Below are 25,992 nucleotides of genomic sequence, written 5' to 3'. Positions count from 1 at the left end.
AACTTCTCAATCGTAACATTAACGTTTAGAGACATTTGTTGTATACTGGTCACAACACTACGAAAAAAAACGTTAAAATATTTAAGATTTTCAAAAGTAAAACCAAATTCTGAATTCATTATGAGTAAAGTATAGTGAGTGGTATGAGAGATCCGAAGATTGGTTGGAATTGAATTATCTAAAATGAGGGCCTCACTTTTGAAGTTGAAGTAGATATTACTTAGGTAAAAAAATCTAATTCCTTTTTACTACATCTTCTCTTTCCTTACAATTAAACAGGCACTCGGCAATCTGTATTTCGCCATCCGGACCATCGACAACCTGCAGATGTGGAACTTCCTGACGCACGAGTGGGAAACGGTAGAGGGCAAAAACATCCACACCGGCAACATTGAATCGGTGGCATCGAAGGAAAAGGCTAAATTCCCGCAGCAGTTCTTCCCAGAGGTAAGTTATCATCAGTTTAATATTTATCTAAGATGTTTTTGTAACTACAAACCTTCGAGTTGGGATCAAAATAGTATTTATCGTAAATTCCACCAAGACGAGGATTGAATCCATATTATCTAAAAATACCTGTTATTTTTTTTACAGTTCGTAACTAAACTAAACAATGTTTGTAGAATTCCCCAAAGAAGATGAAATACACACTGCAACGTGAGACAGTAGATGCAAAAGGCGTTTTAGCTACTTAATAACGACTGAAAGAGCCGTAAAACTAGCAAAATGCTCTGGGTTATTCCGAAAAATTCGATTGAATGATCGCTAGATATGTTTCGGTAAAGGACGACTAGGAGTAGCATCTAGAATACAAAGACAACCGAAAATTATTCAGCAAAGAGAAAATCGATGAAGTGAAATCTACCAATCCAGATACGTCTTATGACACTAAACGCGAGATATGTTTTTTTTAATCTTTATTAGTATCTCAATCAATTTTTACATTCTTCAACTTAATCTAGGTGTTCTGTGTATTACAACACACTATCATCCTAATTTGGTAAAATAAATTTAAGCTATTATTAATACTTATTAATAACATATTACATTTCATTTGCTGTTAAGATTTTTTGCAGGCTTTATTTTTCACCTGCGTGACAGAAATAAAACGCGAGATATGTAATATGTATTAGCTATAGGCACCGTGTATAATGCAAATAACGAACTGAGCTGAACCCTCATAGTAGCCTATAGACTACCATCTTTTTCGCCTAATAAATGACAACCAAGGTTTCTACATACTCAGGTTTTCTATGACGTTTTGTTTGTGAATTTGTGGTTTGAGAAAACCTGGGTAGAACTGCCAAAACAAATCATTCACGCGTAATACTGCAGATTGTTCCTGGAAGCATGTGATTCCGTGTAGAAATTGCAGATTTCTCTGAATGATTGTTCGGGAAGCACGCATTTTCTTCAAGAAATCTTCGTAAGTTTTCTAAGGGGTTATCCCTGAATTTCTACAGGAGTTTCTTCCAGGATATATCTCAGGTGATGTCGCGAGATTTTCCCTAGTGTTTCTTTCGGGATTCTTCTTGAATTATTTCCTTCTGAATTCCTCCCGGGATTTCTCTCAGCAGAATTTCTACAGAAATTAAGTCCCTCCGAGGATTTTTCAGGAGTTTTCATGGGTTTTCCGAGGAATTCATTCCGCAATTTCTTCCGAAAGTTTTTTGCGGAATGGCTCCTAGGATCCATTATGGGATTTCTCCCGGAATTCCTTCTGTACTGTCTTCATGAAATTATCGTCAGGTTTCGTGTCTAGAGTTTGTCCTGGATTTCTCTTGAAGTTCCACTTGAGATTCCCTTCGTAGTTTCTCCCGGAATTTATCTTAATAGATTCTTCCCAGTGTTGCTCAGAGTTTTTCAGAATTTATCCTGGACTTTCTACCAAAATTTCTTCCGGGGTTCATTCAGAGTTCCTTTTGAGATTTCTACAACTTTCAATATTTCTCATGGAGATCTTTTCGCGATTTATTTCTGTTTTTTTTTTCTGGCTTTTCTTCGTAGCTGTTTTTGAGAATTCTTTCTGTGATCATCTCGGGATTTACCTCAGAGATTTTTTCCCAGAATTATTGCCAGTGTTCTACTCTAAATCACTTCCCAAAAATGCCCCGAGGTGTCCCTTTTGTGATTTCTCTAATAAAAACTTCGGGAGTTCTTGCCCGAATTGAGCTAGTATTTTAAATGCCGGAATATTTAGTTCTCGAAAAAAGGTTTCGCCCCAGAATGTTTGAGATGTTGCCAAAGGTAAGTATGGCGAGCTTGGAATGAGGATGTTTCAGGGATGTTTAAGGGTGATTCAAGAGAGCATGCCTAAATTAAAATTTCAGCGAGTTTAAGGTACGCCAGGGAGATTTCAGGGATTTTAGATTTATTTATAAAGTTTGAGGCTTTTTTAGAGGTGGTTTTAGATGTTTACCGAGCGATTCAAAGCGATTCAGTGACCCCCGGGGCCGTACCTGAAATCCCTTAAAATGCTAAAACACGTATGAAACCTTCTAAATCATCCTAAATTTGCCGGCGATTTCCAGAATTCCCCCGCAACGCCCCTGAATCCAGCTGAGACTCTCTTGGTCTTGGTCGCTCCTGAGACCCAATGGAACCCTCTGAAACCTCATGAGACTACCTGAAATGCCCTGAAACCTCCAATAGTCTTCTGAAATCCCCTGGAGTTCCCTTAACCCGGGAGCGGTCGCGTCGTATACTGAGTACACGCACCAAGAAAAATCCACGCTTGCGGTACACATCGTGACCGTGGTGTCGTTGAGGGTGGTCGAAGACGCGACTGGTCGAGGGTTAAACGTCTCTAGGACCCCCGAAATTCCCATGTGCCCTTTGTGGATACCCTGATAACCCTTGAGGCTCTCTGAAACTCTCCAAAATCCCATAAAATTGTCTTGTAACACCCTAGACACAGACAAACAGACGTCTCACTCTACTGACTTCCCATTGTTTCGCTTTTTAAGGATAATTCAAATATTCTGTAGTTTGAAAATCACCTGCCCAAGGTGCTCGCATCGTTTTCGTCCCTATTTGACGATTACTCACCGTGACAATTTGTTCCAAGTGATGCGTATGTTTTTGTGCCTTAATAAACACTCCTGAAACCCCTCTGAGAATCACCTGTATCCTTCTGATACCACCTAAGACGCACCTGAGACCCCCTGAGCCCTCTGAGTAACCCTGATACCCCCAGGGTTGCTCAGACTCCCTGAGCCCCCCTGAGACCCCAGGGAACTACCTGAAATCCCATAAAATCTCACTGTAACACCCCAGAAATCCCCTGACACCCCCTGAAACACTTTTCTCCTGAGAATCCTCTGAATCTTCCTGACATCGTCAAAAACGCCCCTAAGACTGCTTGAAACACCCCTGAGAAACATTGAATCTTGAAACGCCTTTGGAACCGACACCTCCTGAATTTTCCTAAGAATCCCTGAAAATATCTGCAATACCCCTGAACATCCTGAAACTAGCTCTGATACGATCTAAACCAACGTTCATTTGTTGAAGAATCTTCTAAATTATTTTCTGGAAGAAATTCTCGGAGGAATTTCTAAGGGAATTTCTGGAGGATCCTAGGAGTAACAGGTTGTCTACTATCTGGAAAAACGTGGAAAACTGGGAATTTTCATGAAATTTTGTTTAAAAGGGTAAAACCTGGAATACTCAGGGAATATTGTGAATACTCAATTCTTCCGGATTCCTTCCAGCATTTTTCCAAGATTGTAACATTACTTTCCAGGATTCTTCCTTGAGAATCATCCAGAATTCCAGAATTTCGAACGATTTCTTCTGCAATTTTGGAACAGGGATCATACAAAATTTCTTCAGAGGTTTCTGCAGTATTGCTCTTAGAGTTCCCGTGGGTTTCTACCAGGATTTATCTCGAGATCTCTACAAGAGTTTCTCTCAGGATATTCCACTTGAAAGAGTTATTCCTGGGATATCTACTAAAGCTCCTCTAATGGTTTAAGGAGTTTTTCATTAATTTTCTTCAGGAATTCCTTCCGGGATTTCTTCCAAAGTTTCTCCTATGATCTCTTCAAGAAATTTCCGACAGTTTTCTCCTACAGTTTCTCTCTGGATTTCTACAGAAGTTTCAGCTGGTATATTTCCCAAAGATTCTCGCGGGATTTCTTTTGAGATTTCCCTATAAGTGTCTCCCGGGACTTCTTCCAGAAGATTTTTTCCGGTGTTGATCCTGGGATGTCTCCCAGAGTTATTCAGAATTTTTCCTGGACTTTCTCCTATGATTTTTGGAGAGCCTTCTGGGATTTCTGCAGGAGCTACTGCTGTTATTTCTCATGGAATTCGTTCCGTGATTTTTTATTCGGATATTTTTCAAGGCTTTTCCTTGTAGTTGATTATCTTATTTCTTGCAGTGATCATCCTGAGATTATTTTCTTATAGATTTTTTCGGAGTTATTCCCAGAGCTCTTCCCGGAATCTCTAATAAAAATTTTCCTGAGATGCTGGGTGTTTTTTTGGATTTGTTTCAAAATTCTTGCAGGATTTTTTCAAAGAGTTTTTCTCGGAATGTCCCCTGGGATAACTTTCGAGATTTCTTTTAATAAATCATCGGAGCATATCTGAAACAATCCCGGTCAAATTCTACAAAAACTTATTAGAGAAATCTTGAGAGGAACTTCGAAAAAAATCCTGAGAGAAATTGGGACATCTCGAAAAAAAAAAGTTCTGGGAATAATCCCAGTAGGGAATATTAAGGAAACTCTCTAAACCTCTAAAAGGAATCCAGGGAGAAACTGCGCGCAACATCCCGCAATGACATCCACGAGAAACATCTGAAAACTGTCTCTGGAAGAAATTTTGCAAAAACTGCTAGAAAACTATTTCAAAGCCACTAAGAGAAATTCCTGGAAGAACTTTGGAAAATTTTGGAAAGATCTCTGAGAGAAATCCAGCGAGAAACTCTGAAAGAAAGTACATAGTCTTGCAGAGACCCCGTAAAAACCTCGATAAACTAGAAATCGTGAAAAATCTCGGAAGGTGCTATTTATGTGAGCAAATACATAAATACCTCTGGTTATACTAGGAAAAACTAGAGAAAGCCAGAAGAGAGAAACCTTTGAAAATTAAAAGGAAAAGCCCTGCTAGAAATAGGAAATGAATTTGATGAAGCAATTCCGGAAGGATTTGAAGGAAGAATCATGGGTAGAATTTCAAAATCTCAACCATATTAAACCATCAGCACAAAGTACAAACATTCAAGTTCATATTCGAAACTGTGTATGGAATTTAACAATCACATAGTCTGTGGAATTACTGATTGAACTCCTATTTTTTTCCTAATTTTTCAGAGTATTTGGAAGCCATTGTAGGTGGAAATGTCAAAGCAATTTCTTGCAACTAACCCTTAAGATAAAAAATATAAATATTCCTTAACCGATTTCTGTATTCTATTCAAAAGAGTTTTGTTAAACAGTCCTTGAAAGAATTCGGCGATTTGGTGGTATCACTTGGATGAAAATCTTGCGCAAGCTTAAGGATATTTCTGTATAATTTTTAAGAAGTCTCTCTCTCTTCTTGGCGTAACGTCCTCATTGGGACAAAGCCTGCTTCTCAGCTTCTATGAGCACTTCCACAGTTATTAACTGAGAGCTTCCTCTGCCAATGACCATTTTGCATGCGTATATCGTGTGGCAGGCACGAAGATACTCTATGCCCAAGGAAGTCAAGGAAATTTCCTTTACGAAAAGATCCTGGACCGACCGGGAATCGAACCCGTCACCCTCAGCATGGTCATGCTGAATACCCGTGCGTTTACCGCCCTATATGGGTCCCATTTTTAAGAAGTATAGAAGTTTTATTAAATTTGGACTAGTTTATGAATTATTAACATTTAACATGTAATTTCTAGAGGAATTCCTGGATGAATCCCTGGAGAACTTCCTGGAGGAATTCCTGAATAGCTTCCTTGGAAAAAAATCTGAAAGAATCCCAGGAAGAATTGCTGGATGATCACTGTAGGAATCCTTTGAGGAATTCCTGAAAAAATCCTTGAAAAAAATCTGGAGGAGTCCTTGGAGGAACTTCCGAAGGAATCCTTAAAGAATTTCTAGAAGAATTCCTGGAGTCATCCCTAGAGGAATTCCGGGAATAACCCCCTGGAGGAATTACCAGAGAAATCCCTGGTGGCGTCATAAGGGGAATAAGAAATCGTTGGAGGAATCATTCCTGAAGGAATCCTATAAGCACATCTTGGTGGAATCCGCGAAAGAATTCCTGGAGCGATTTATAAAAAAAAATCTGTAGAAAATCCTGAAGGAATTCCTATGGGATCGCCCTAAGGAATTCCTAGAGGAATCACTGAAAGAATTCCTGTTAAAATCTCCGAAGAAATCCTTGAAAGATTTGTGAAGGAAACCTAGGGATAATTCCTAGAAGAATTTATTTCCTTCTTCGAATGAATTTTTTGAGGTATTTCTGAAGAAATCCCTGAAGGAATTCGCGATGGAAATCTTAGATGGACCGCCGAAGAAGTTCCTCGAAGAATCCCCCAACAAATTCCTAGAGTAATCTCCGGAAAACATCCCGAAGGAATCTCCGAAAGAAATATTGAATGAGTTTTTGGAGAAATCCCCAAAAGACTTACTTGACAATATCTCTGAACTAATTCCAGAAGGAATCCCCTAGAGAATTTCGACGAATGTCCCCAAAACAATATCTAGCGAAATTTTCGAATAAATTCCTGATGGACACATTGAAGCAATTTCTGGAATAATCCACCAAGGTATTCTAGGAGGAATTTTCAAAGAAATTCATTGGAAAAGAAAGAATTCTTGATAGCATTCCCTAAGGAATTCCTAAAGAAGTTCCCGAAATAATTCCTGGAAAAATCTCCGAAGAAAGTCCTGGAAAAATTCTTGGCGGCATTACTGGAAGAATCCTCGCAACAATTTCTAGTGTAATCCCCAAAGACATACCTAGATGAATCCCCGAAAGAGTTCCTGGAAGAATGCCCGAAAAAATACAGGGGGAATCCCCGAAAATATTCCTTCATAAATTACAAGAAGAACTCCCGAAAAAATCTGAAGTAACCCCTAGGGATTTCCCTTTTGAATTTCCGAAGGAATGCCTGGAAGACTCCCCGAGGGTATTCCCGAAGTGTTACCGTGTATTTTTTTTAAATTCCCGAAGTCATTCCTAGAAAAATTCCCGAAGAAATTCGTGTTCGAATAATTAAAGCAATTCCCAAAGGAATTTGGAGAAAAATTTCTCAAGGAATTCTTGGAAAAAATCCTGAAGGAATTTGTAGTGGAGTCTCCTGTGGAATGCATGAAGCAATGATCGAAAGAACTCTTGGAAAAATCTCCAAGAGAAGTCCTCGAGAAATCCTTGAAGATATGAATTTCTAGAGGAAATAATCCACAAACAAATTTAGAGGAATCTCCGAAGGATCCTTGACGAAACTTCCCCCGAAGGATCCCTGAGAAACCCCCGAAGAAATTCGTGGAAGAATCCCCAAAGAAATCACCTAAGTAATTCGTGGAAAAGTTTCTAAAGGATTCCTGAAAAAACTCTTGGTGGAATCCCTTAAACAATTCCTTAAAGAATTACCGAATGAATTCTTGGAAAATTTCTCGAAGGAAATCCTGGAAAAATCCTGGAAAGGTATTTCTGTTCTAGAGGAATTCTCGAAATCATTCCTGGAGAACTCCACAAAGGAGTTTCAAGAATAATTTCTCGGAATCCTCGAAGGAATTTCTGGAGAAATCCCTGGAAAAGTTCCAAAGAAATTATTGAAAGAATTTCTGGAGAGATCCCAGAAATAATTCCCGGCGGAGTCCCCGAAAGAATTCCCAGAGGAATACCCGAAAGACGAAATTCTAGATGGAATCTACAAAGGAAATTCTGGGAAAACGCAGAATGAATTTATGCAGAAATCCCTTAAAAAAATCGAAAGCAATCCCCGAAGAAAGTTCTGGAGGAAGCTTTTAAAACTTGGAGGAATCTGTGAAGTAATTTATAGAAGTGTCCTCGAAGTAATTTCTGCAATAATCCTCGAACGAACTCCAAGAGGAATCCACGTAGGGTCTCCCGGAGTAATCTAAATGGAACAATAGAAGTAACCATTGACGGAAATCTTGGAGAAAACCCCAAAGGATTCCTAGAAGAATCCCCGTACAAATTTCTGGAGAATCTCTAGAGGAATTCCTGGATAAATCTCCGAAAGAACTTCTGGAGGAATCCTCTAGGAGATTCCTAAAGGAATCACCGAAAGAATTCCTGGAAGAATCCCCAAGAGAATTCCTGGAGTTATCCGTCAAAGAATTCCTGGACAAAATCCCGGGAGTATCGCCGAGGCAATATCTGAAGGAGTCTTCGAAACAACTTCAACAAATATTTATTTATTACAGTAAGCCACGGCTGCATTCCGATACATTTCATTGCAGGGTAGATACACTACCCGCCATAAATATGGAATCGCATCGCCTAGTATTGCTACACCCCAGTTGAATATTGCAGCACCCCCAGAAAGTTTGGCATCACCTGAAGACTTCATCACTTTCTGAACTGTATCTCAAAAACCGTATCCCCTGCATAGTTTAGACCTTCAGCAAAGTTGATCAGAAGACTTATGGCTATCAAATGATGGTAAGTTTAGTGCGTAATTCCGCCGCTATGAGGCGCCAGTGTGCATTTAAAACGAAGTACTTTGACATGGTTTATCTCATGATTCTGACCACCTAGAAAGTTCGTGTCTTTGGCAAAGTTGGTCAGCCGGTCTATGTCTATCAAATGGTAGTATGTTTAGTGCGTAATTCCGCCGCTATGAGGCGCCAGTGTGCATTTAAAACGAGGTACTTTGACATGGATTCTCTCATGATTCTGACCACCTAGAAAGTTCGTGTCTTCGGCAAAGATGATCAAACGGTCTATGGTTATCAAATAGTGTAATCAAAGTGCGTAATTCCGCCGCAAGGTGGCGCCAGTGTGCGTTTAAAACGAAGTACTTTGACATGGGTTATCTCATGATTCTGACCATCTAGAAAGTTCGTGTCTTTAGCAAAGTTGGTCAGCCGGTCTATGGCTATCAAATGGTAGTAAATTGAGTGCGTAATTCCGCCGCTATGAGTATTTACTTCATCGTATGCGCTAATTCCCGTCATATCAGGCGGAAAATAGCCAATAATTGCAGATATTCCAAAAAGATGTAGACTATAAATAATTGGATAACTGGAAATTGAATAATTACGTAAAATTTCACGTTTCAATTCCACTCCACTTACGAGTTGAAAACGTTTTCTCGTTATGCGTACGACGATGGCAATCGCACCAAAGCAGCAGCTAGCCGAATTGTTCTTCATCGCCGTTCCATTTTTACTTCACCAGATTGGCTTGTTGAGTCAACTTGGTCGCATGTGTACATACGCCACGCCAAAAGTCAGCTATCACATATTAATTCAAATTGAAACATTAATTTATTTTCAGTGCAAATGGTCACGCAAAGGCTTCATGCGGACACGCTGGTCCCTGAACGGGAGCGTCTTTGATCTGGTCAACATCCACTTGTTCCACGATGCTTCCAACTTGGCTGCGTGCGAGGAATACCCCTCCGTGTACTGCAAGAGCCGACGGCGGGCGTTGATCCACACACTGGAAAGGTGAATATCTAGTTTTTATTACGTTTTACTTGAGTTTTATGGTGTCGCGCTAACTATTATATCATTTCAAATGTACCCACTCTGTCTCAGATTTCACCAGGATTCAGTCAACCAAGCCGTGCCATACTTTGTCTTTGGTGATTTCAACTTCCGGTGTGATACCGAAGGAGTCGTCAAAGTAAGTATCCTACTTATACCTATTATTCAATTATAATGCTCGTATATCCCAGCACATGTCGCAACGCAACCGTTATTATTCAAATCTTCCCTCCGAATTGAACATTCCTATGCGCCAATTGGCGTTGGAACTACGAAACCACGCAAATACATGTGTCTCCCGCATTTTAAATTTTTGAATAATGTATGCTTTTACCGATCCAAAGAATTCACATTTCATTCGTGTCGTAGCAATTCCGTAATCTTAATACGTACGTGACTCTGCTGCCGCCGTGCCACCGCACCCCATATTCTGCACGCGCTCTCCTCCTCTCAGTTGGAATGTTCTGACGTTTGACCGACGACCGGAGAGCATCCGTCAGCAGTTTGGAGTTATCAGTTCTATAGAACAAGTGGAATGTGCCTATCCAGTAGTGAGTGACGTCAAACTGATGGTTGAAACTGGTTTTAATGCTGGAAATAAAAGAAGATTCTTAACGAGACACATGGTGCCATATGTGCTTTGAATTTGTCTACGACGAAAATGAGAAATCTAGTGGCTCACATTTTTACGAACGAGTGTTTGTTGCAGGTACAGCATGTATACAGTGAGTCGCAGAAACATCAATCCACTCGTGGTTTCATTTTCATGCATAATTGTGTTAAGGGGGAAATGAGTTTGGATTTTCTAACACATGCTTGCAAAATTTTCTCACATGTGTAAGTTTTCAATTGAATATGTAGAAATACTCGAATTTTCACCACTATCTGATATCGAGGTATTTTAAAATTTGCTTCAACGCTTGGTCAGGACACTTACCTTTTCATTGAGACCAAGAAACACAACATTTTCACAATATTTCACTGCAAAACTGCTATTTTATAAATTGTGCGCTATCTTTTCAAAATTCCCCCCCAACGCACACCAGCTCGCACCATTTCACTAGCACTATCTTACCGGGAACAGTCTCACTTTTTAATTGCCTCTCGAAACGTTATTGCTTCCATAATCGAAGCGTAAAATGTTTCACCGGCTTCAGAAATGGAATAATATTCACTACATCAAGAAAAACTCCGCGGCGATAGCCACACAATCGCGAAAACTGCACAAAATTGATTTTCACTTTCCAACCGGCGCGGTATTTACTTCCATGTAGTGCACATACATGGTGTGGCTTTCCTTGATTTGCTGTTTCTTTTATTCTCCCATTGCCTATGCGTGCATATTTCTTGCGTCATATGCACAGCGGTGATAAACAAGTTGAAGATGGGAAAGAGACAAATGAAATGCACTAACGAACCTGCCTCATCTGCACATCCGCGTGCAGGAGTGTTTGTTTACTCTCTGTAAAGTCAGTAGGCGCTTTCACCAATACTTATAAATTGTGAGTTGAACCTTAACTATCCTCAGGGTTCGAAAAGTCGGTACAAGACATTTTTGATACCAGCTCCATTCGATACTACGGGCATTTTTGAACAATTACGACCAGCGATCTCTTATGTTGAACCCTTTTGTTGGTTTAGTTTGGAGTCTTCGGCAAAGTTGGTCAGAACATCAAGAGCTATCCGACAATGAACTAGTTGATTCTAGGTTTATCCGCTAGATTGCGCTAGTGAGTCTTAGAAATTTTAAACTTCTGTATCACGAGAATCAGGGCAGATGATCAGGGCATCCACAGCTATCTGATACTGACATAGCTGATGCTGAATACACTACCCGTCATAAGTACGGACTCACTTGAAAAAGTATTTCAACACTCAGTTGAATATTGCATCACCCCTAAAAATGTTTAGCATCACCTCAAAACAGCTAAATCCTGATAATATGCAGTGCAGAGGTACAGTCATCAGTCAAGTTTTTCGGAAGGTCGTTCTTCCAAAAGGCTCGTAACGATAAACCCTCAGAATACTCAACAACTATTACGTCTCAACAAAAGGGATCTCAACATCTACACCGGTCTAATAACTGGACATGCCCCTGCAGAAACCATCTACAAAAGATCGGAGCAATCCAAACCTCAAATCATCGCTTCTGTGACAACGAGAGAGAGAAACATCAGAACACTTCCTCTGCTATTGCAGTGCACTCACCCAACGTAGGTTCTAAGTTCTCAGCAAGCCCTTCTTAGGGCCTGCTGACATATGGATCTTATCCCCCAAGGACGTGGTAGGCTTTATAAAGCTTGTCTCGCCAGAATGGGGGAATCACATACTGTAACTCAGGATCTCTATTCATCCATAATAGATGGTCTTGAGTTCAGTCGATACTAAGGTATCTCAGTGACAAACATGTTACTGAGGTAACTTGCGTACCTCACAGCAAAAAGGGTATATCACTATAGTTCTAAAATCTGGACGCAGTGATCTTCACCAAACAAACAAGAGAAGGTTGTTGGCAGATTGGTTCGCAATTTTGCCGCCAGGTAACGCTAGTGAGCATGGCAAAATGAACATTTTTATTAGTTCTATCTTGTGATCCTGATGAGATAGAAAGCTCAGGTCTTCGACAAAGTTGTTCGGAAGGTCATGGACATCATAATGACAAGCAGTTTTTTTTTTTTTTAAGAGACTTTACCGCAATGCGGCATTTGCCTCTAGACAATCGCGAAAACTGCACAAAATTGATTTTCACTTTCCAACCGGCGCGGTATTTACTTCCATGTAGTGCACATACATGGTGTGGCTTTCCTTGATTTGCTGTTTCTTTTATTCTCCCATTGCCTATGCGTGCATATTTCTTGCGTCATATGCACAGCGGTGATAAACAAGTTGAAGATGGGAAAGAGACAAATGAAATGCACTAACGAACCTGCCTCATCTGCACATCCGCGTGCAGGAGTGTTTGTTTACTCTCTGTAAAGTCAGTAGGCGCTTTCACCAATACTTATAAATTGTGAGTTGAACCTTAACTATCCTCAGGGTTCGAAAAGTCGGTACAAGACATTTTTGATACCAGCTCCATTCGATACTACGGGCATTTTTGAACAATTTCGACCAGCGATCTCTTATGTTGAACCCTTTTCTTGGTTTAGTTTGGAGTCTTCGGCAGAACATCAAGAGCTATCCGACAATGAACTAGTTGATTGTAGGTTTATCCGCTAGATTGCGCTAGTGAGTCTTGGAAATTTTAAACTTCTGTATCACGAGAATCAGGGCAGATGATCAGGGCATCCACAGCTATCTGATACTGACATAGTTGATTCTGAATACACTACCCGTCATGAGTACGGACTCACTTAAAAAAGTATTTCAACACTCAGTTGAATATCGCATCATCCCCCAAAATGTTTAGCATCACCTCAAAACAGCTAAAGCCTGATAATATGTAGCAGAGGTACAGTCATCCGTCAAGTTGTTCAGAAGGTCGTTCTTCCAAAAGGCTCGTAACGATAAACCCCCAGAAAACCCAACAAAAGGGATCTCAACATATTCACCGGTCTAATAACTGTGCACTGCCCCTGCAGATACCATCTACAAAAGATCGGAGCAATCCTAACCTCAAATTGTCGCTTCTGTGACGAGGAGAGAGAAACTTCAGAACACATCCTCTGCTATTGCAGTGTACTCACCCAACGTAGGTTCAAAGTTCTCAGCAAGCCCTTCTTAAGGCCTGCTAACATGTGGATCTTATCCCCCAAGGACGTGGTTGGCTTTATAAAGCTTGTCTCGCCAGAATGGGGGAATCACATACTGTAACTCAGGATCTCTATTCATCTATAATAGATGGTCTTGAGTTCAGTCGATACTAAGGTATCTCGGTGACAAACATGTTACTGAGATAACTTGCGTACCTCACAGCAAAAAGGGTATATCACTATAGTTCTAAAATCTGGACGCAGTGATCTTCACCCGACAAACGAGAGAAGGTCGTTGGCATCACAATGACAAGCAGATTGGTTCGCAATTCTGCCGCTAGGTCACGCTAGTGAGCATGGCAAAATGAGCATTTTTACTAGTTCTATCTTGTGATCCTGATGAGATAGAAAGCTCAAGTCTTCGACAAAGTTGTTCGGAAGATCATAATGACAAGCAGTTTATGAAGTGAATCAGACCTGATTCACTTGAATATGAAGTGAATTAGACCTGAATCACTTGAATATGAAGTGAATTAGCCCTGAACCACTTAGATTGAAGTGACTCAGACCTGAATCACTTGAATATCAAGTGAATCAAACCTGAATCACTTGGATTGAAATGACTCAGAACTCAATCACTTGAACATGAAGTGAATCAGACCTGAATTACTTGATTATGAAGTGAATAAGACCTGAATCACTTGATTATGAAGTGAATCAGACCCGAATCACTTGATTACGACGTGAATTAGACCTTTATCACTTGTATATTCCTGAAATCAGGTCTGATTCCTGAATCACTGAATCACCAAGTCAATCAGCCAAGAATCACTTGAATATCAAGTCAATTAGACCTGAATCACTTGAATATGAAGTGAATAAGACCTGAATCGCTTGGACTAATATGGTTCAGATCTAATGAAATGAGTAGTGAATTGAATCTGAATCACTTGAATGTGAAGTGAATCAGATCTGAATCACTTGAATATGAAGTGAATCAGACCTGATTCACTTGAATATAAAGTAAATCATTTCTGAATCACTTGATTATGAAGTGAATCAGACCTGAATCACTTGAATATGAAGTCAATCAGACCTGAATCACTCCAATGTGAAGTGAATTACTCGGATTAATATGACTCAGAGCTGAATCACATGAATATCAAGTGAATCAGACATGAATCACTTGAGCATGAAGTGAATCAGACCTGAAACACTTGAATATCAAGTGAATCAAACCTAAATCACTTGGATATGAAGTGAATCAGCCCTGAATCACTTGGATTAGAATGACTCAGACATGAACTACTTGATTATAAAGTGAATGAGCCCTGACCCTGAATCATTTGAACATGAAATGAATCAGAACCTCTCGAATATCAAGTGAAGCAGACCTGAATCACTCGGAATAAAATGAGTCAAACCTGAATCACAAGAACATGAAGTTAATTAGACCTGAACCTATTGAATATGAAGTGAATCAAACCTGTATCACTTGAATCAAAATGAGAACTGTATCACTCGGATCAAAATGACTTAGACCTGAATCACTTGAACTTTCTATCTCATCAAGATCACGAGCTAGAACTAGTTAAAAATGCCCATTTTCCTTGCTCATTAGTGTCGCCTAGTGGCAGAATTGCGAACCACTGTCTGTACGTCTGTACCGCGAGAATCGGACCTCATAGAAAAATTTTGTCTTCGGCAAAGTTGATCAGAGTATCGAAAGCTATCCGAGAATGAAAAAGTCGATTCTGAATACATATATTTGATAGGTGGCGCTAGCGAATCTTAGATATTCTAAACTTAAGTTTGGATTTGTGTATCACGAGAATCAGACCACAGAAGTTTGACTGAAATGGCTTGATAGGCTTCGAATATTTTAAAATAAGAGAATCTGATGTTCCGGTGTTTCGAAAATCTGAAGTTCCAAAAACTCCAAAATCCGAAGATTTGAAGATCCGTAGATCTGAAATTTCGAAAATCTCATATCTCAAAATTTTCATACCTGAAAATTCGAAGACCTGGAGATCAGACACTCAAAGTTCCGTATATTTGGATATACCTAAACCCGAAGTTTCGGTGTTTCGAAGTTCGGAAGATCAGACAATTCCAACATCCGAAGATTTGAAGATCCAAGTTCTGATGATTTTAAGATCCAATGTTTGGAAGATTTGGGAATTTGAAAATCCACTGATCGGAAGATCTGAAATTACGAAGATCCAAATCTAAATATAGGAAGACCCCGAAGATCCGAAAATTTAAAGATAAGAAGATCCAAAGATCCAAAATTCCGGAGAATTTAGGGTTGTCTTCCTTGCGCCTTGCTGGTCTCGTTGTGATCATCTTATGGTCGTCTTCTGATCGTTTTCTGGCCGTCTTCTTGACGTCCTCTGATTATCTTCTGGCCTTCTTGGTCGGTTGAAGGTCGTCTTCTGGTCATCAATTGATGGTCTTCTAGTCGTCTTCTGGTCATTTTCTGGCCATGTCCGTCATGTTCCGATTGTCTTCTGGCCGTCTTCTTTGTTGCTGTATTCTGGCCATTTTCTGATCATCTTATGATCGTATCGCCTTCTGTTTATCTTGTGATAATCATTTGGTTGACCTTTAGTCGTTTGCTGGTCATTTTTAAGTGATCTTTCGGTTTTCTGGCCATCTTCTGATCAACTTCTGGTTGTCTTCTGATAGCCTTCGGGTCATTATGTGGTAGTATGATAATTTTTGACCATCTTCTGAACGTCTTTTGGTCACCTTCTGATCTTTTTCTGATGATTTTTCGACTGTTTTCTGATCTTCTTCTGATTGCTTTCTGCTCGTGTTTTGGCGATTTTGTGATCATTCTCTTATCGTATTCTGGCCATTTTTGATCATTTTTTGCTAATCCTCTAGTCGTCTTCTGATAGTCTTCTGATCATCATCTTCTGAACGTCTTTTCGTCATCTTCTGACCCTCTTCTGATCATCTTCTGATGATTTTCTAATCGTTTTCTGATCTTCTTCTGATTGTCTACTGGTTGTATTTTGGTGATTTTGTAGTTAACTTCTTATCGTTTTCTGACTATTTTAGATCGTTTTCTACTCATCTTCTGATCATTCTTTGCTTATCCTCTAGTCGTCTTCTGATCATCTAATCGTATTTTGGTAATTTTCTGGTCTATTTTAGTCATCTTGTGTTCGTCTTTTTGTCATCTTTTGATAGTCTTCTGGTGTTTTTCTGGTTATTTTATGGTCGGTTTCTGAACATCTACTGATCGTCATCTGCTCTGTTTCTGATGAGCTCCTACTCATCTTGTGATCGTCCTTTGATCATCTTCTGATCAATTTCTGATTGTTTTCTAGTACTTAGTTATCTTCTAATCGCTTTCTGATGACCTTGTGTTCATCTTCTGATCGTTTACTTATAACTGGTCAAATTATCTTCTGGTTATCCCAGACAACCAGTCATCGTATAAGATGTTGCATAAGATGATAAAGTGGAGGCCATATGCGTGCATGCCTCCATTTAGGCGCATGTAAAATGTACGCATATCGCCTCCACTTTAACATCTTATACAACATCTTATAAGATGACTGGTTGACTGGGATCTTTTGGTCATCCTCTGGTTATCTGTTGGTCATCTTCCGATCGTCTTTTGACCATCTTCTGTTCGTTTTCTGGTCATTTTTCCTTGGTCGTCTTATAGTAACTTCCTGATCATCTTCTGGTTGTCCCCTGGTCGTCATTTGGTCGTCTTCGGGGATCTTAATCGTTATCTGGTTGTCTTCTAGTTGCCTTCCGGTCATCTTCTGGTCGTCTTTTGATCATCTTCTGGGTATCTTCTGATTGTTTTCTTTGTCACTTTGTCACTTTCTGTTTTTAGTCTTTCTTCTGGTGGTCTTCTGGCCATCTTGTGATCGTCTTATAATCGCTTTTCGATCCTCTTCTGCTCATCTTGTGGTCGTTTTCTAGTCGTCTCCTAGTCATTTTATGGCCGTCTTTTGGTCACCTTTTGATCATTTTTTGATCGTCTTCTGGCTATCGTTTGAACGGCTTGTAGACATTTTCGGGTCGTGTTCTTGGTAATCTTCTGATGGTGGTCTTCTGGTCGTTTTCCGACTGATATTTGACTAAATTGTGATAACCTTCTGATCATTTCCTGGTCGTCCACTGGCCATCTTCTCATCGTTTGCTAATCATCTGGTTCTCTTACGATTATCTTCTGATCATCTTCTGGTAATCTTCTGATGGTCATCTTCCGATCGTCTTTTGAAGCTGTTTTGGTCGTTTTCTGATTATCTGCAGGATATTTTCTTGTCTATTCGTATGTTTGTGAACCGGTGAGAAGACAAAAACAAAAACTTGAAACTACTCAGTTAGGAAAACAAAAATCAAGTGCTATCAATATTACAGATACATATTATGTTTCATATTAGGAGACAATGCTTATGACAAAACTAAAATCTTTGCTGATGTTTTAGGTTTAGCAAAGAATTTTCTAGGAGATGGTTTAGATCTTGCTCCAGGAGGTGTTTCTTTAGAGATTCTTTCTGGGGATCTTCAACTAACACTTCAGTGATTCAGTCTTCAAGAGTTTTTTTTTTCAGGAATTCTTCCAAGAGTTTCATCAGTTATTCGGCTAGAGCTTCGATCAGTTATTTCTCCTGAAGGATTTTCTCTCACAAGAAGTACTCAGAGATTCCCCCAGGGCGAGTACCATTAAGTATTGCTCTAAAGAGAGTTCCATCGGTTTAGTCCTCCAGAGGCAGATCCATCAAAAAAATTCTCCCAGAGGGTGATCCATTACGCATTCCCCCAGAGTTGCTGCTGACACCCCTCTTATATTCTAAGTGTTTTCCAGGTCCCATCAGGGGTTTCTCCAATAATTTCATCAGTTATTCTTCCAGGAGTTCCATAAGGTATTCGTCTGCAGAACGAGTTTCTTATGAGGTTCCCCGGAGAGGGTATTCCATCAGGGATTCCTCTAGAGAAAGTCCATCGGGGTCCGGGAAGGTCCGAGAGTTAACTAAGGTACACCGGGGCAAGTTGAAACGGGTGGGGCAAGATGAAACACGAAGTTTTGAAACAGATTTCAATACAATTTGGTAATTTATCCTTCGTTAAAAGATTGTTTGAATCAAAAACTACGTGTTATGGCGATCAAACAGTTTATCATCATTAGAAAACATCATGTTAACCTGCTGTTTCATCTTGCCCCACCCGTTTCAACTTGCCCCGGTGTACCTTACGGATTCTTCTGTACTGATTTTTCGAACGCTCTAAGCGGCATACTCTCTTTGAATGAGTGTAATCAGTTTTGCACCTTTTAATTCCGCTTTCTAACGCTTATCCGTTGGCAAATTTTGGATTCTTCTAGAGTTCCTATCAATATACCTCTGAAATTTTCTCCCTGTATTTCTTCAGAAGTACCTAAAGGAAATCCTCATGAAATTTCTTCTTCAATGCTTCAGCTAAAGTTTTCTAGAAAAGTACTCCAAGAGTTCTTCTAGGATTTTCTTTCAAGAAGGTTCTTCAGTAGTTCCGCTATGAATTCCTCCAAGAGTTTTTCTAGAATTTGCTCCAGCAGTTTCATGAGATTCTTCAACACTTCCGCTAAGAATTCTTCCAAGAGTTTTTTTTTGTTGGAATTTCCTCCAACATTTTCCATAGGAACAGGAATCTCCTGAAAGAACTCTTGGAAACATTTTTGGAGGACTTCTTGCATCAAATACTGGAGTAATTCTTGAAATAATGAAAATTTGTTGGAAAAACTTCTGGAGGAGTTGCTGCTGCTGTAAAATCAAAGGAAAAACTCCTGAGGAAAAATTTTCTGAAAAAATAATTTTCTTAATGGTAAATTTTAGTTGAAAACAATTTGAATATCCCAATTGAAACAGAGTCTTAGGGCCTGTGCTAAATCTATACTAAATTGAGTTTAAAAGTGAATCTGTTACCTGTGATTTTTCATCATAAGAACTGCCTTTAACAAAGAAGCCTTATCGAGTTGTGCCTCCTGCATTCGTTGCAATGGTTTCACATTAAACTTCTCCATAACTTGAACTACTTTTTCGCTTCCAACTGGAACAAACAAAAGATTATGCAACCAAACAACGGACGTTCGCATGCGGTGTCGTGCAGTTGGCCTGCATTGTCAGTCCGTCAGAAATGCGTAATAGTTCTCGATATCGATAGCGGCGCGCTTGACGTCAATCGGATGGACGTCGTCGTCGTCCATCGTCACTCATGCATTGCATCACGTCCTCGTCACAATCTGCCAACCACCCAACCAACCGACCTGCAACTTAATTATTTCGCATTCTCTTATTCTCTTTCCCTCTGACGCATCCCCGTAGAAGCTGACCGAGGATCTGACGATGCATCGGATTCCGCACCCAAAGAGCGACAACTCCAAGGTTCAGTACCGGGACTCGGACGGTGCCAACGTACTTACGCTGGGCAAGAAGGAGTTCACCCACTACGACCAGAGCACATTCAAAGAAAGCTGGGTAGGTGTTCTGAACGGCACATGTTAATAATTGATCTCCGTAACTAATCCATCCTCTGTCTCTCCCGTACAGCTGCGTCAGTTCGATCGGGAGCTCGATTCGCTCCGCAGCATACTGCACGAGTATCCGATTACATTCCCGCCTTCGTACCCGTACGAGGAGGATCCCGGGCAGCCGGGCAGCTACATGAGTACCCGGTGTCCGGCCTGGTGCGACCGGATACTGATCAGCCCGGCGGCGCGCAAACTTATCGACGACGAGCGGGAGAACGGAAAAACCGGCAATGCGACGACGGCGACGATGGCGGCCGCCAAGGGTACCTACGGTATCATGGGCGAGGTGGTTTGCATGGGAGATCATAAGGTAGGTGTTGGTAGGATTTGGTTTGACATGTAAATAGTTCACTCGAAAACCATTTTATAGATTCCAACAGATCTTGGTTATCCGAACGCAAGAAAATACACTGCGATCATTTTCTATAGTCAAACCCTCAGTTTATTATGCCAAGTAATATCTACGATACAATTGATGTATACACAATATGTAACTGCTTGTTATAAGGAAACATGATCTGGGTTCGATTCCCAGTTAGTCAACCTTTTTGTTAGGATGAGTCCATTACATTTCCCTGCTTCTTGTAGCATTTGATACAGGGTTCGTTACACACTTAGATTTTTTTACAGTATCCGGTAATTTTTTACCGAATTCTCAACAGCTGAATGTTCGGTAATCAGTTCGGTAATCCAAACCGGTACCGAACGTCCGGTAAATAGAATTTTCGAAAAGCTGTCAAAAATTACCGAATTTCTCCGGTAGTGCTTATTACTAAATTACCGTAGAGTTCGGTAGTTTTTCAATTCCTATTGGATATTTTTACAGTTTTTCGGTATCTATGAAAATGAAAGATGCAGGGCAGAGTTTATTTGTTTTTATTTACGGTAATTGTAGAAAAAGTTGTGTATCTCGGGATAAACAAGCCTCACCATTTTTTGCTCTAATTTCCGCTTGATCTGGTACATAGTATTAATGCGACGTGAATTTTCATCGTTTTGGAGTTGGAGAAGCTGCTAGCGGCTGGAATATTGTGATGATAATTTTAATAGAAAATGACCAGATTCAATATTTGGATGGATACTTACACCGATTCAGCAAATATGATGCTTTGCCCGATAGTTACACTATCCTCAAGGAACTAGAACTTTATAAAACAATATCTGAGCTTTAAAATATGGAATCACAAATTCCATTTGCCACAACATGACGTTTCGTAAACGTTTCTTACCACTTTACTGATTGTTCGGTAATGTAGAGTGCAATATACGAACTGTTCGGTAGTTTTTCGTACAGTATACTGCATTTTTTTTAGTTTTTGCAGTACGTACGGTAATTTATTTGACAGGTAGGTATCAAATTACAAACTGTTCGGTAATCAAATTACCGAACTTTTGTAAAATAGTTGATTTTTACCGAACAACGGTATTTTTTTCGCTCTACCGAATTTTTCCGGTGAAAAAATTACCGAACAGCGAAATAAAAACTGAGTGTGTACGCTATCGAATAATATCAACCAAACCACAACCGCATCCTCCCCCTATCCTCATGAATTAGTCCTCGCAGGAATCCCATTCTTTAAATATTATCGAAAGGAATCCAGTATCAGGAGAAGGCCTGGAAGAAATCCGAGGGATGAATTCCGGAATGAATCCCTGGAGAAATTTCAAATGGAATGCCTATAGGAAACCCTGGGAGGAATCTCGGAAGGAGTTCCCGGAAAAATCCCTGAAAGAATCTAACAGGAATCCCAGGAGTAATCCCGGAGGGAATCAGGAGAGCAATCTATGAAAGAATCCTGAAGTAATCCCTGAAAATGTTTGAAGACTTTACCGATTATTGAAAGGATTCCTAGAGGAAGTATCGATAGAATCTTAGGATTCCCTTAATGAATCTCGGGAAAAATTCTTGAAAGGATCCTAAGCAAAATCCGTTTAGGAAGTTCGTGAATAATCATAAAGAAGTCGTGGGAGAAATCTATGAAGAAACACCTAAATAAACATTGGGAGGAATACATGAAAGAATGGCGGAATCCATAAAGGAACCCCGGGGAAATCCCAGAAGCAATCCCCTGAATTTCCTGAAGCAATGCCTAAAAAAATCTGGTTGTGTTCCCTGAAATAATCTCAAAAGATTCCCTTTTGAATATTCTAAGGGAATCCCTGAAGGAATTACGAGAGGGATCTTCGAAAAAAACCTCGAAGTATCCGTGGAGAAATCCCTGAAGGAATCATTAAAGTAATCCCTGAAGGAGTCCCAAGAAACCCCTGGAAGGATTCCGCAAGGAATATTTGAAGGAATCTCAGAAGGATCACAGCAGAAATCCCAGAAGGAATCCCGAAGGAGTAAATCCAGGAAGGAATACCGGGTGGAATCCCTGGAGAAATCCTTGAGGGAATATCAGGAGAAATTTCTTCATGAATCCCGGTATAAATCCCCAAATAAATCATATGTGAAATCAATGAAGGACCCCTGAATGAAATATCCCTGGAAATATCCAGAAATCTCTAATGGAAACAATTCCTAGATATGAATCGTGGGAAGAATTCACCCCTATAAGAAATCACGAAAAAATAAATGCAGATTTTTTGGGAGTTATCAACAAAGGAATTTTGCAGGAATTCTTAATATAAGCGCAAAAAAACCCTGAAGCAATTCTGGGAGAAACCCCAAAAAGAATCTTGGAGAAATCCCTGATGCAGTAGTGTAAAAGCAAAACGTGGAAAGATTCCGGTAGAAATCCCGTGAGGAATCAATGAAGGAACCCCAGGAGAATAATTTATAATTCCATTATAAATTTCGGGAGGAATACCTGAAAGAATGCCTGAAAGTCCCCGGGAGAGATGGAATCTCAAAAGGAATCCCGGGAACAAATACTTGAAAGAATGCCTGAATGAATCTCGAGAGGAATCTCTAAAGGAAACGTTGAAGAAAACAGTTCTTGACTGGAGGAATCAATGAAGGAAGACCGTCCAAAAAACTAAAGGAATCGCTTGAGAAAAATAAGGAGAATTCTGAAGGAATTCTCGGACCCTGATGCAGTTTTGGGAAGAATCCGTGAAAGAATTTCGGTAGGATTCCCGGAAAAAATCCTAAGACAATTCTGGGATTAATCGATGAAGGAATCCCAGGAGGAAATCCTGATGGAATGTCGGAAAATGCCCCTGCCTGCATGAATCCTGAACAATTACAGACGGAAGAAAGCCCGGGAAGAATCAATGAATGCAATCAAGAAAGGATCCCAGGACCAAGGCGATATCGTTGAAGGAATCTCGGGAAAAATGCCGAAAGAAATCTGTAAAAGAATCCCCAAACGAATCCAGGTAGACATCAATGAAGAAATGACGGAAGGAATCCCCGGAATATTCCCTGAATCCCAAAACGAATTTAGGGTGAAATCCTCAATTAGAGAGGTATCAATGGAGGAATTCTGGAAGAAAATCCTTAAGAATCTCGGAAGAAATCCGTAAAGGCATCCCGAGAGTAAGCCAGAAGGAATTCCTGATGGAAGTCTTGGAGTAATATTTAAAGGAATCCCAGGAGAAAGCCAATGAAGAATCCTGAAGGAATCCCTAATGCAGTCTTGGAATAATCTATGAAAAATCCCGGAAGCAATTCCGAAAGAAAACCCAGGAAAAATCATGGACAAATATCTAATGTAGTCTCGGGAATAATCTGTGAAAGAGGGAGAGATTTATGAAGGAATCTCTGTAAAAATGCCAAGTAAAATCATTGAAAAAAACCGGGAGAAATCAAAGACATCCCAAGAGTAATATTAGAAGCAATTCCGCAAGGAATCCCAGATGCAAACCCTGGATACATTTTAAGAGAATCCCCTTAAGGAATCCCGTGAGAAAGCAATGAAGGAATCTTGGGTAAAATCCCTGGCAGGATTCCGGAAAAAATCCGGGAAAAATAACTAACGGAATGTCAAGAGGCATCCCCGAAAGAATTATGGAGGAACCCCTGAGAGATGAATACTTGAAAAGATCCCATGAGAAATCCTGAGTGGAATATCAGGAGAAAGCCTAGGATGAACCCCTACAGGATTCTCTGGAGGAATCACAAGATGAAATTTGGTAGGAATCCTAGGAGACATTCATGGATAATTATCGGGAAGATTTGCTGAATAATGAATGGTGAAAATCCTTATGGGAGGCCTTATTTGCAGACGAACATATTCGTGATATACATTACATCAAAAGTGGTCGTTTTTAACTGAAAAACTTCTCGGCACATGCCTGTTATACACTAGAACGAATTTCTCGTAGACGCCATCTTTATATCGCTTTACTGAGTCGAGATATTGGGCACAGTATTTTTTTTTACTAATAATTACATTTTACCAATCAAAGTTTAAGCTTGATTGACCGCCCGTGGATGCTGCTACTCCAGTATCGCCAGACCAGCTACACTCACACAAGGAAACAATTAGATATTTATCTGGCGGGGACTAAGCGGGTATTTTCAGTGTGTGAGTGCTGGTGATTTTCTATTTGTAGACGACAATGGCGCCTGCCACGTCAGGTTGCAGGTCAATGTGGGGAAGTGTAAGCAAGTGATAATTGCAATCGTTTGTATCCACAGCAGACCGTATATACCTCTGCGTCTGCACAAATGCAGATGTCGGAGTGTTGGCAATGGGTTCACACATTGGTACGTGGATGCCGACCGTAATGTGTTAGATTAGTGTATTTATTAAGGGGCTGCCCATTAATTACGTAAGGGATTTTTTACGATTTTTCGACACCAAGGAATCCGTGGCGAGTGATTCCATTGCCAGAGTCGTCGCCAACCAATTAGCAAGCGGGAGTCTGACGTTTCTACGATTTCACCAACAAAGCACCAGTAGAGGTGGTGGTGTAGCGAACCACTTGGGCAGTGGCTGATATTTTGAGCACTTTTTCGCTATAACGCAGTCAATTTCAAAACAATTGACTTGGAATTTTGTACACAGCTAGATACTATGAGTATCTGATCGCTTTCCAAAAATTGTGTCCATTAATTTAAAACTGACTGAGTTATACCAGAAAACTGCCCCAAATAGAAGCCCTGCTGAGTGCTGAGATGATTCCACTTCCCTGCCTGATTCGATCGTCGTGATGATTCTGAAAGGCACGCATACATTTGAACGTGATTACTTCTATGGAAGGAACTTCATCAAATTCGAACTTCTACAGCGGATATTTTATCTATATTTCTTGGTTGTGTAGTCGGCATTTGCCACAGACCAAATTCATTGAGTAAAGTCGTGAGAGGTGAATCTTGATGTAACGGTTGTTCTTCAACTTCAACTCGATTTCGTAGTTAATTCACAGTCAAACAGACGTAGGCTCAGTGTACCAGTTATGGCTATAGTACCTCTAATTGGCCATAGTTGATTTTCAACCTTTATAGATGCAAATCAACCCGAAAAAAAATCGTGAACAACTGATCACGTTCACAAAAGATGATTACAATCATTAAAAATTGACAATTTGTTCAAATTATGATAGAAATAAATCATTTTCCTTAACTTTTCGGCTTCCTTGCACCCTATTTCGCCATAGTGTACCAGTTATGGCAAATCCCATAAGGAATGCATGTAAATAGTGCGAAGTGGAACCCAAATTAACAAATGTGTCCATAACTGGAACAGGGTTCCTATCATTGGCACACGCCGTAATAAATACTAAAAGTAGTTTTGGCTCCGTTTCTATATTTTTCCTGTAAAATATAAAATATTCTTGTTTATCGACCGTATTCTATTATTAACTTGATGATTTTGTGGCTATATCGGTCTCTTTCTACTCATAGTATAAGGGAGTAGAGATCAAAGTGGATAATGAAATGATAGATATGATAGAATTCGCTAGGTAGCGAACAAGTGTGAAAATTTATAGAAGGTGAAAGGTGAAGGTGTTTAAAAGCACAGGTCGCACGGCAGAAGTTTCACGCATTCGATGTATTCGTTCAATACATGGCCTACTTGCCTAATTTCACCTTCTATAAATTTTCACACTTGTTCGCTACCTAGCGAGTTCTATCATATCTATCATTTCATTATCCACTTTGATCTCTACTCCCTTATACTATGAGTAGAAAGAGACCGATATAGCC

At 40.0% G+C, this 25,992-nt stretch overlaps 1 protein-coding gene across 1 annotated transcript in view; it reads left to right on the top strand.

The window, feature by feature from the left end:
- The first annotated feature begins 254 nt into the window (after window positions 1–254).
- LOC109422023 (uncharacterized) overlaps window positions 255–25,992 on the top strand; it is a 37,782-nt gene continuing 12,044 nt past the window's right edge. Inside the window, exons 1-5 of the mRNA XM_062844885.1 lie at window positions 255–447; window positions 9,457–9,629; window positions 9,720–9,807; window positions 19,690–19,842; window positions 19,915–20,205. Coding sequence (XP_062700869.1) covers window positions 328–447; window positions 9,457–9,629; window positions 9,720–9,807; window positions 19,690–19,842; window positions 19,915–20,205 — 825 coding nt within the window. The 5' untranslated portion in view covers window positions 255–327. The remainder of the gene's footprint in view (window positions 448–9,456; window positions 9,630–9,719; window positions 9,808–19,689; window positions 19,843–19,914; window positions 20,206–25,992) is intronic.

The sequence above is a fragment of the Aedes albopictus genome, chromosome 1, assembly GCF_035046485.1.
Source record: "Aedes albopictus strain Foshan chromosome 1, AalbF5, whole genome shotgun sequence".
NCBI lineage: Eukaryota > Metazoa > Arthropoda > Insecta > Diptera > Culicidae > Aedes > Aedes albopictus.
This window is presented reverse-complemented; position numbering and strand designations above follow the sequence as displayed.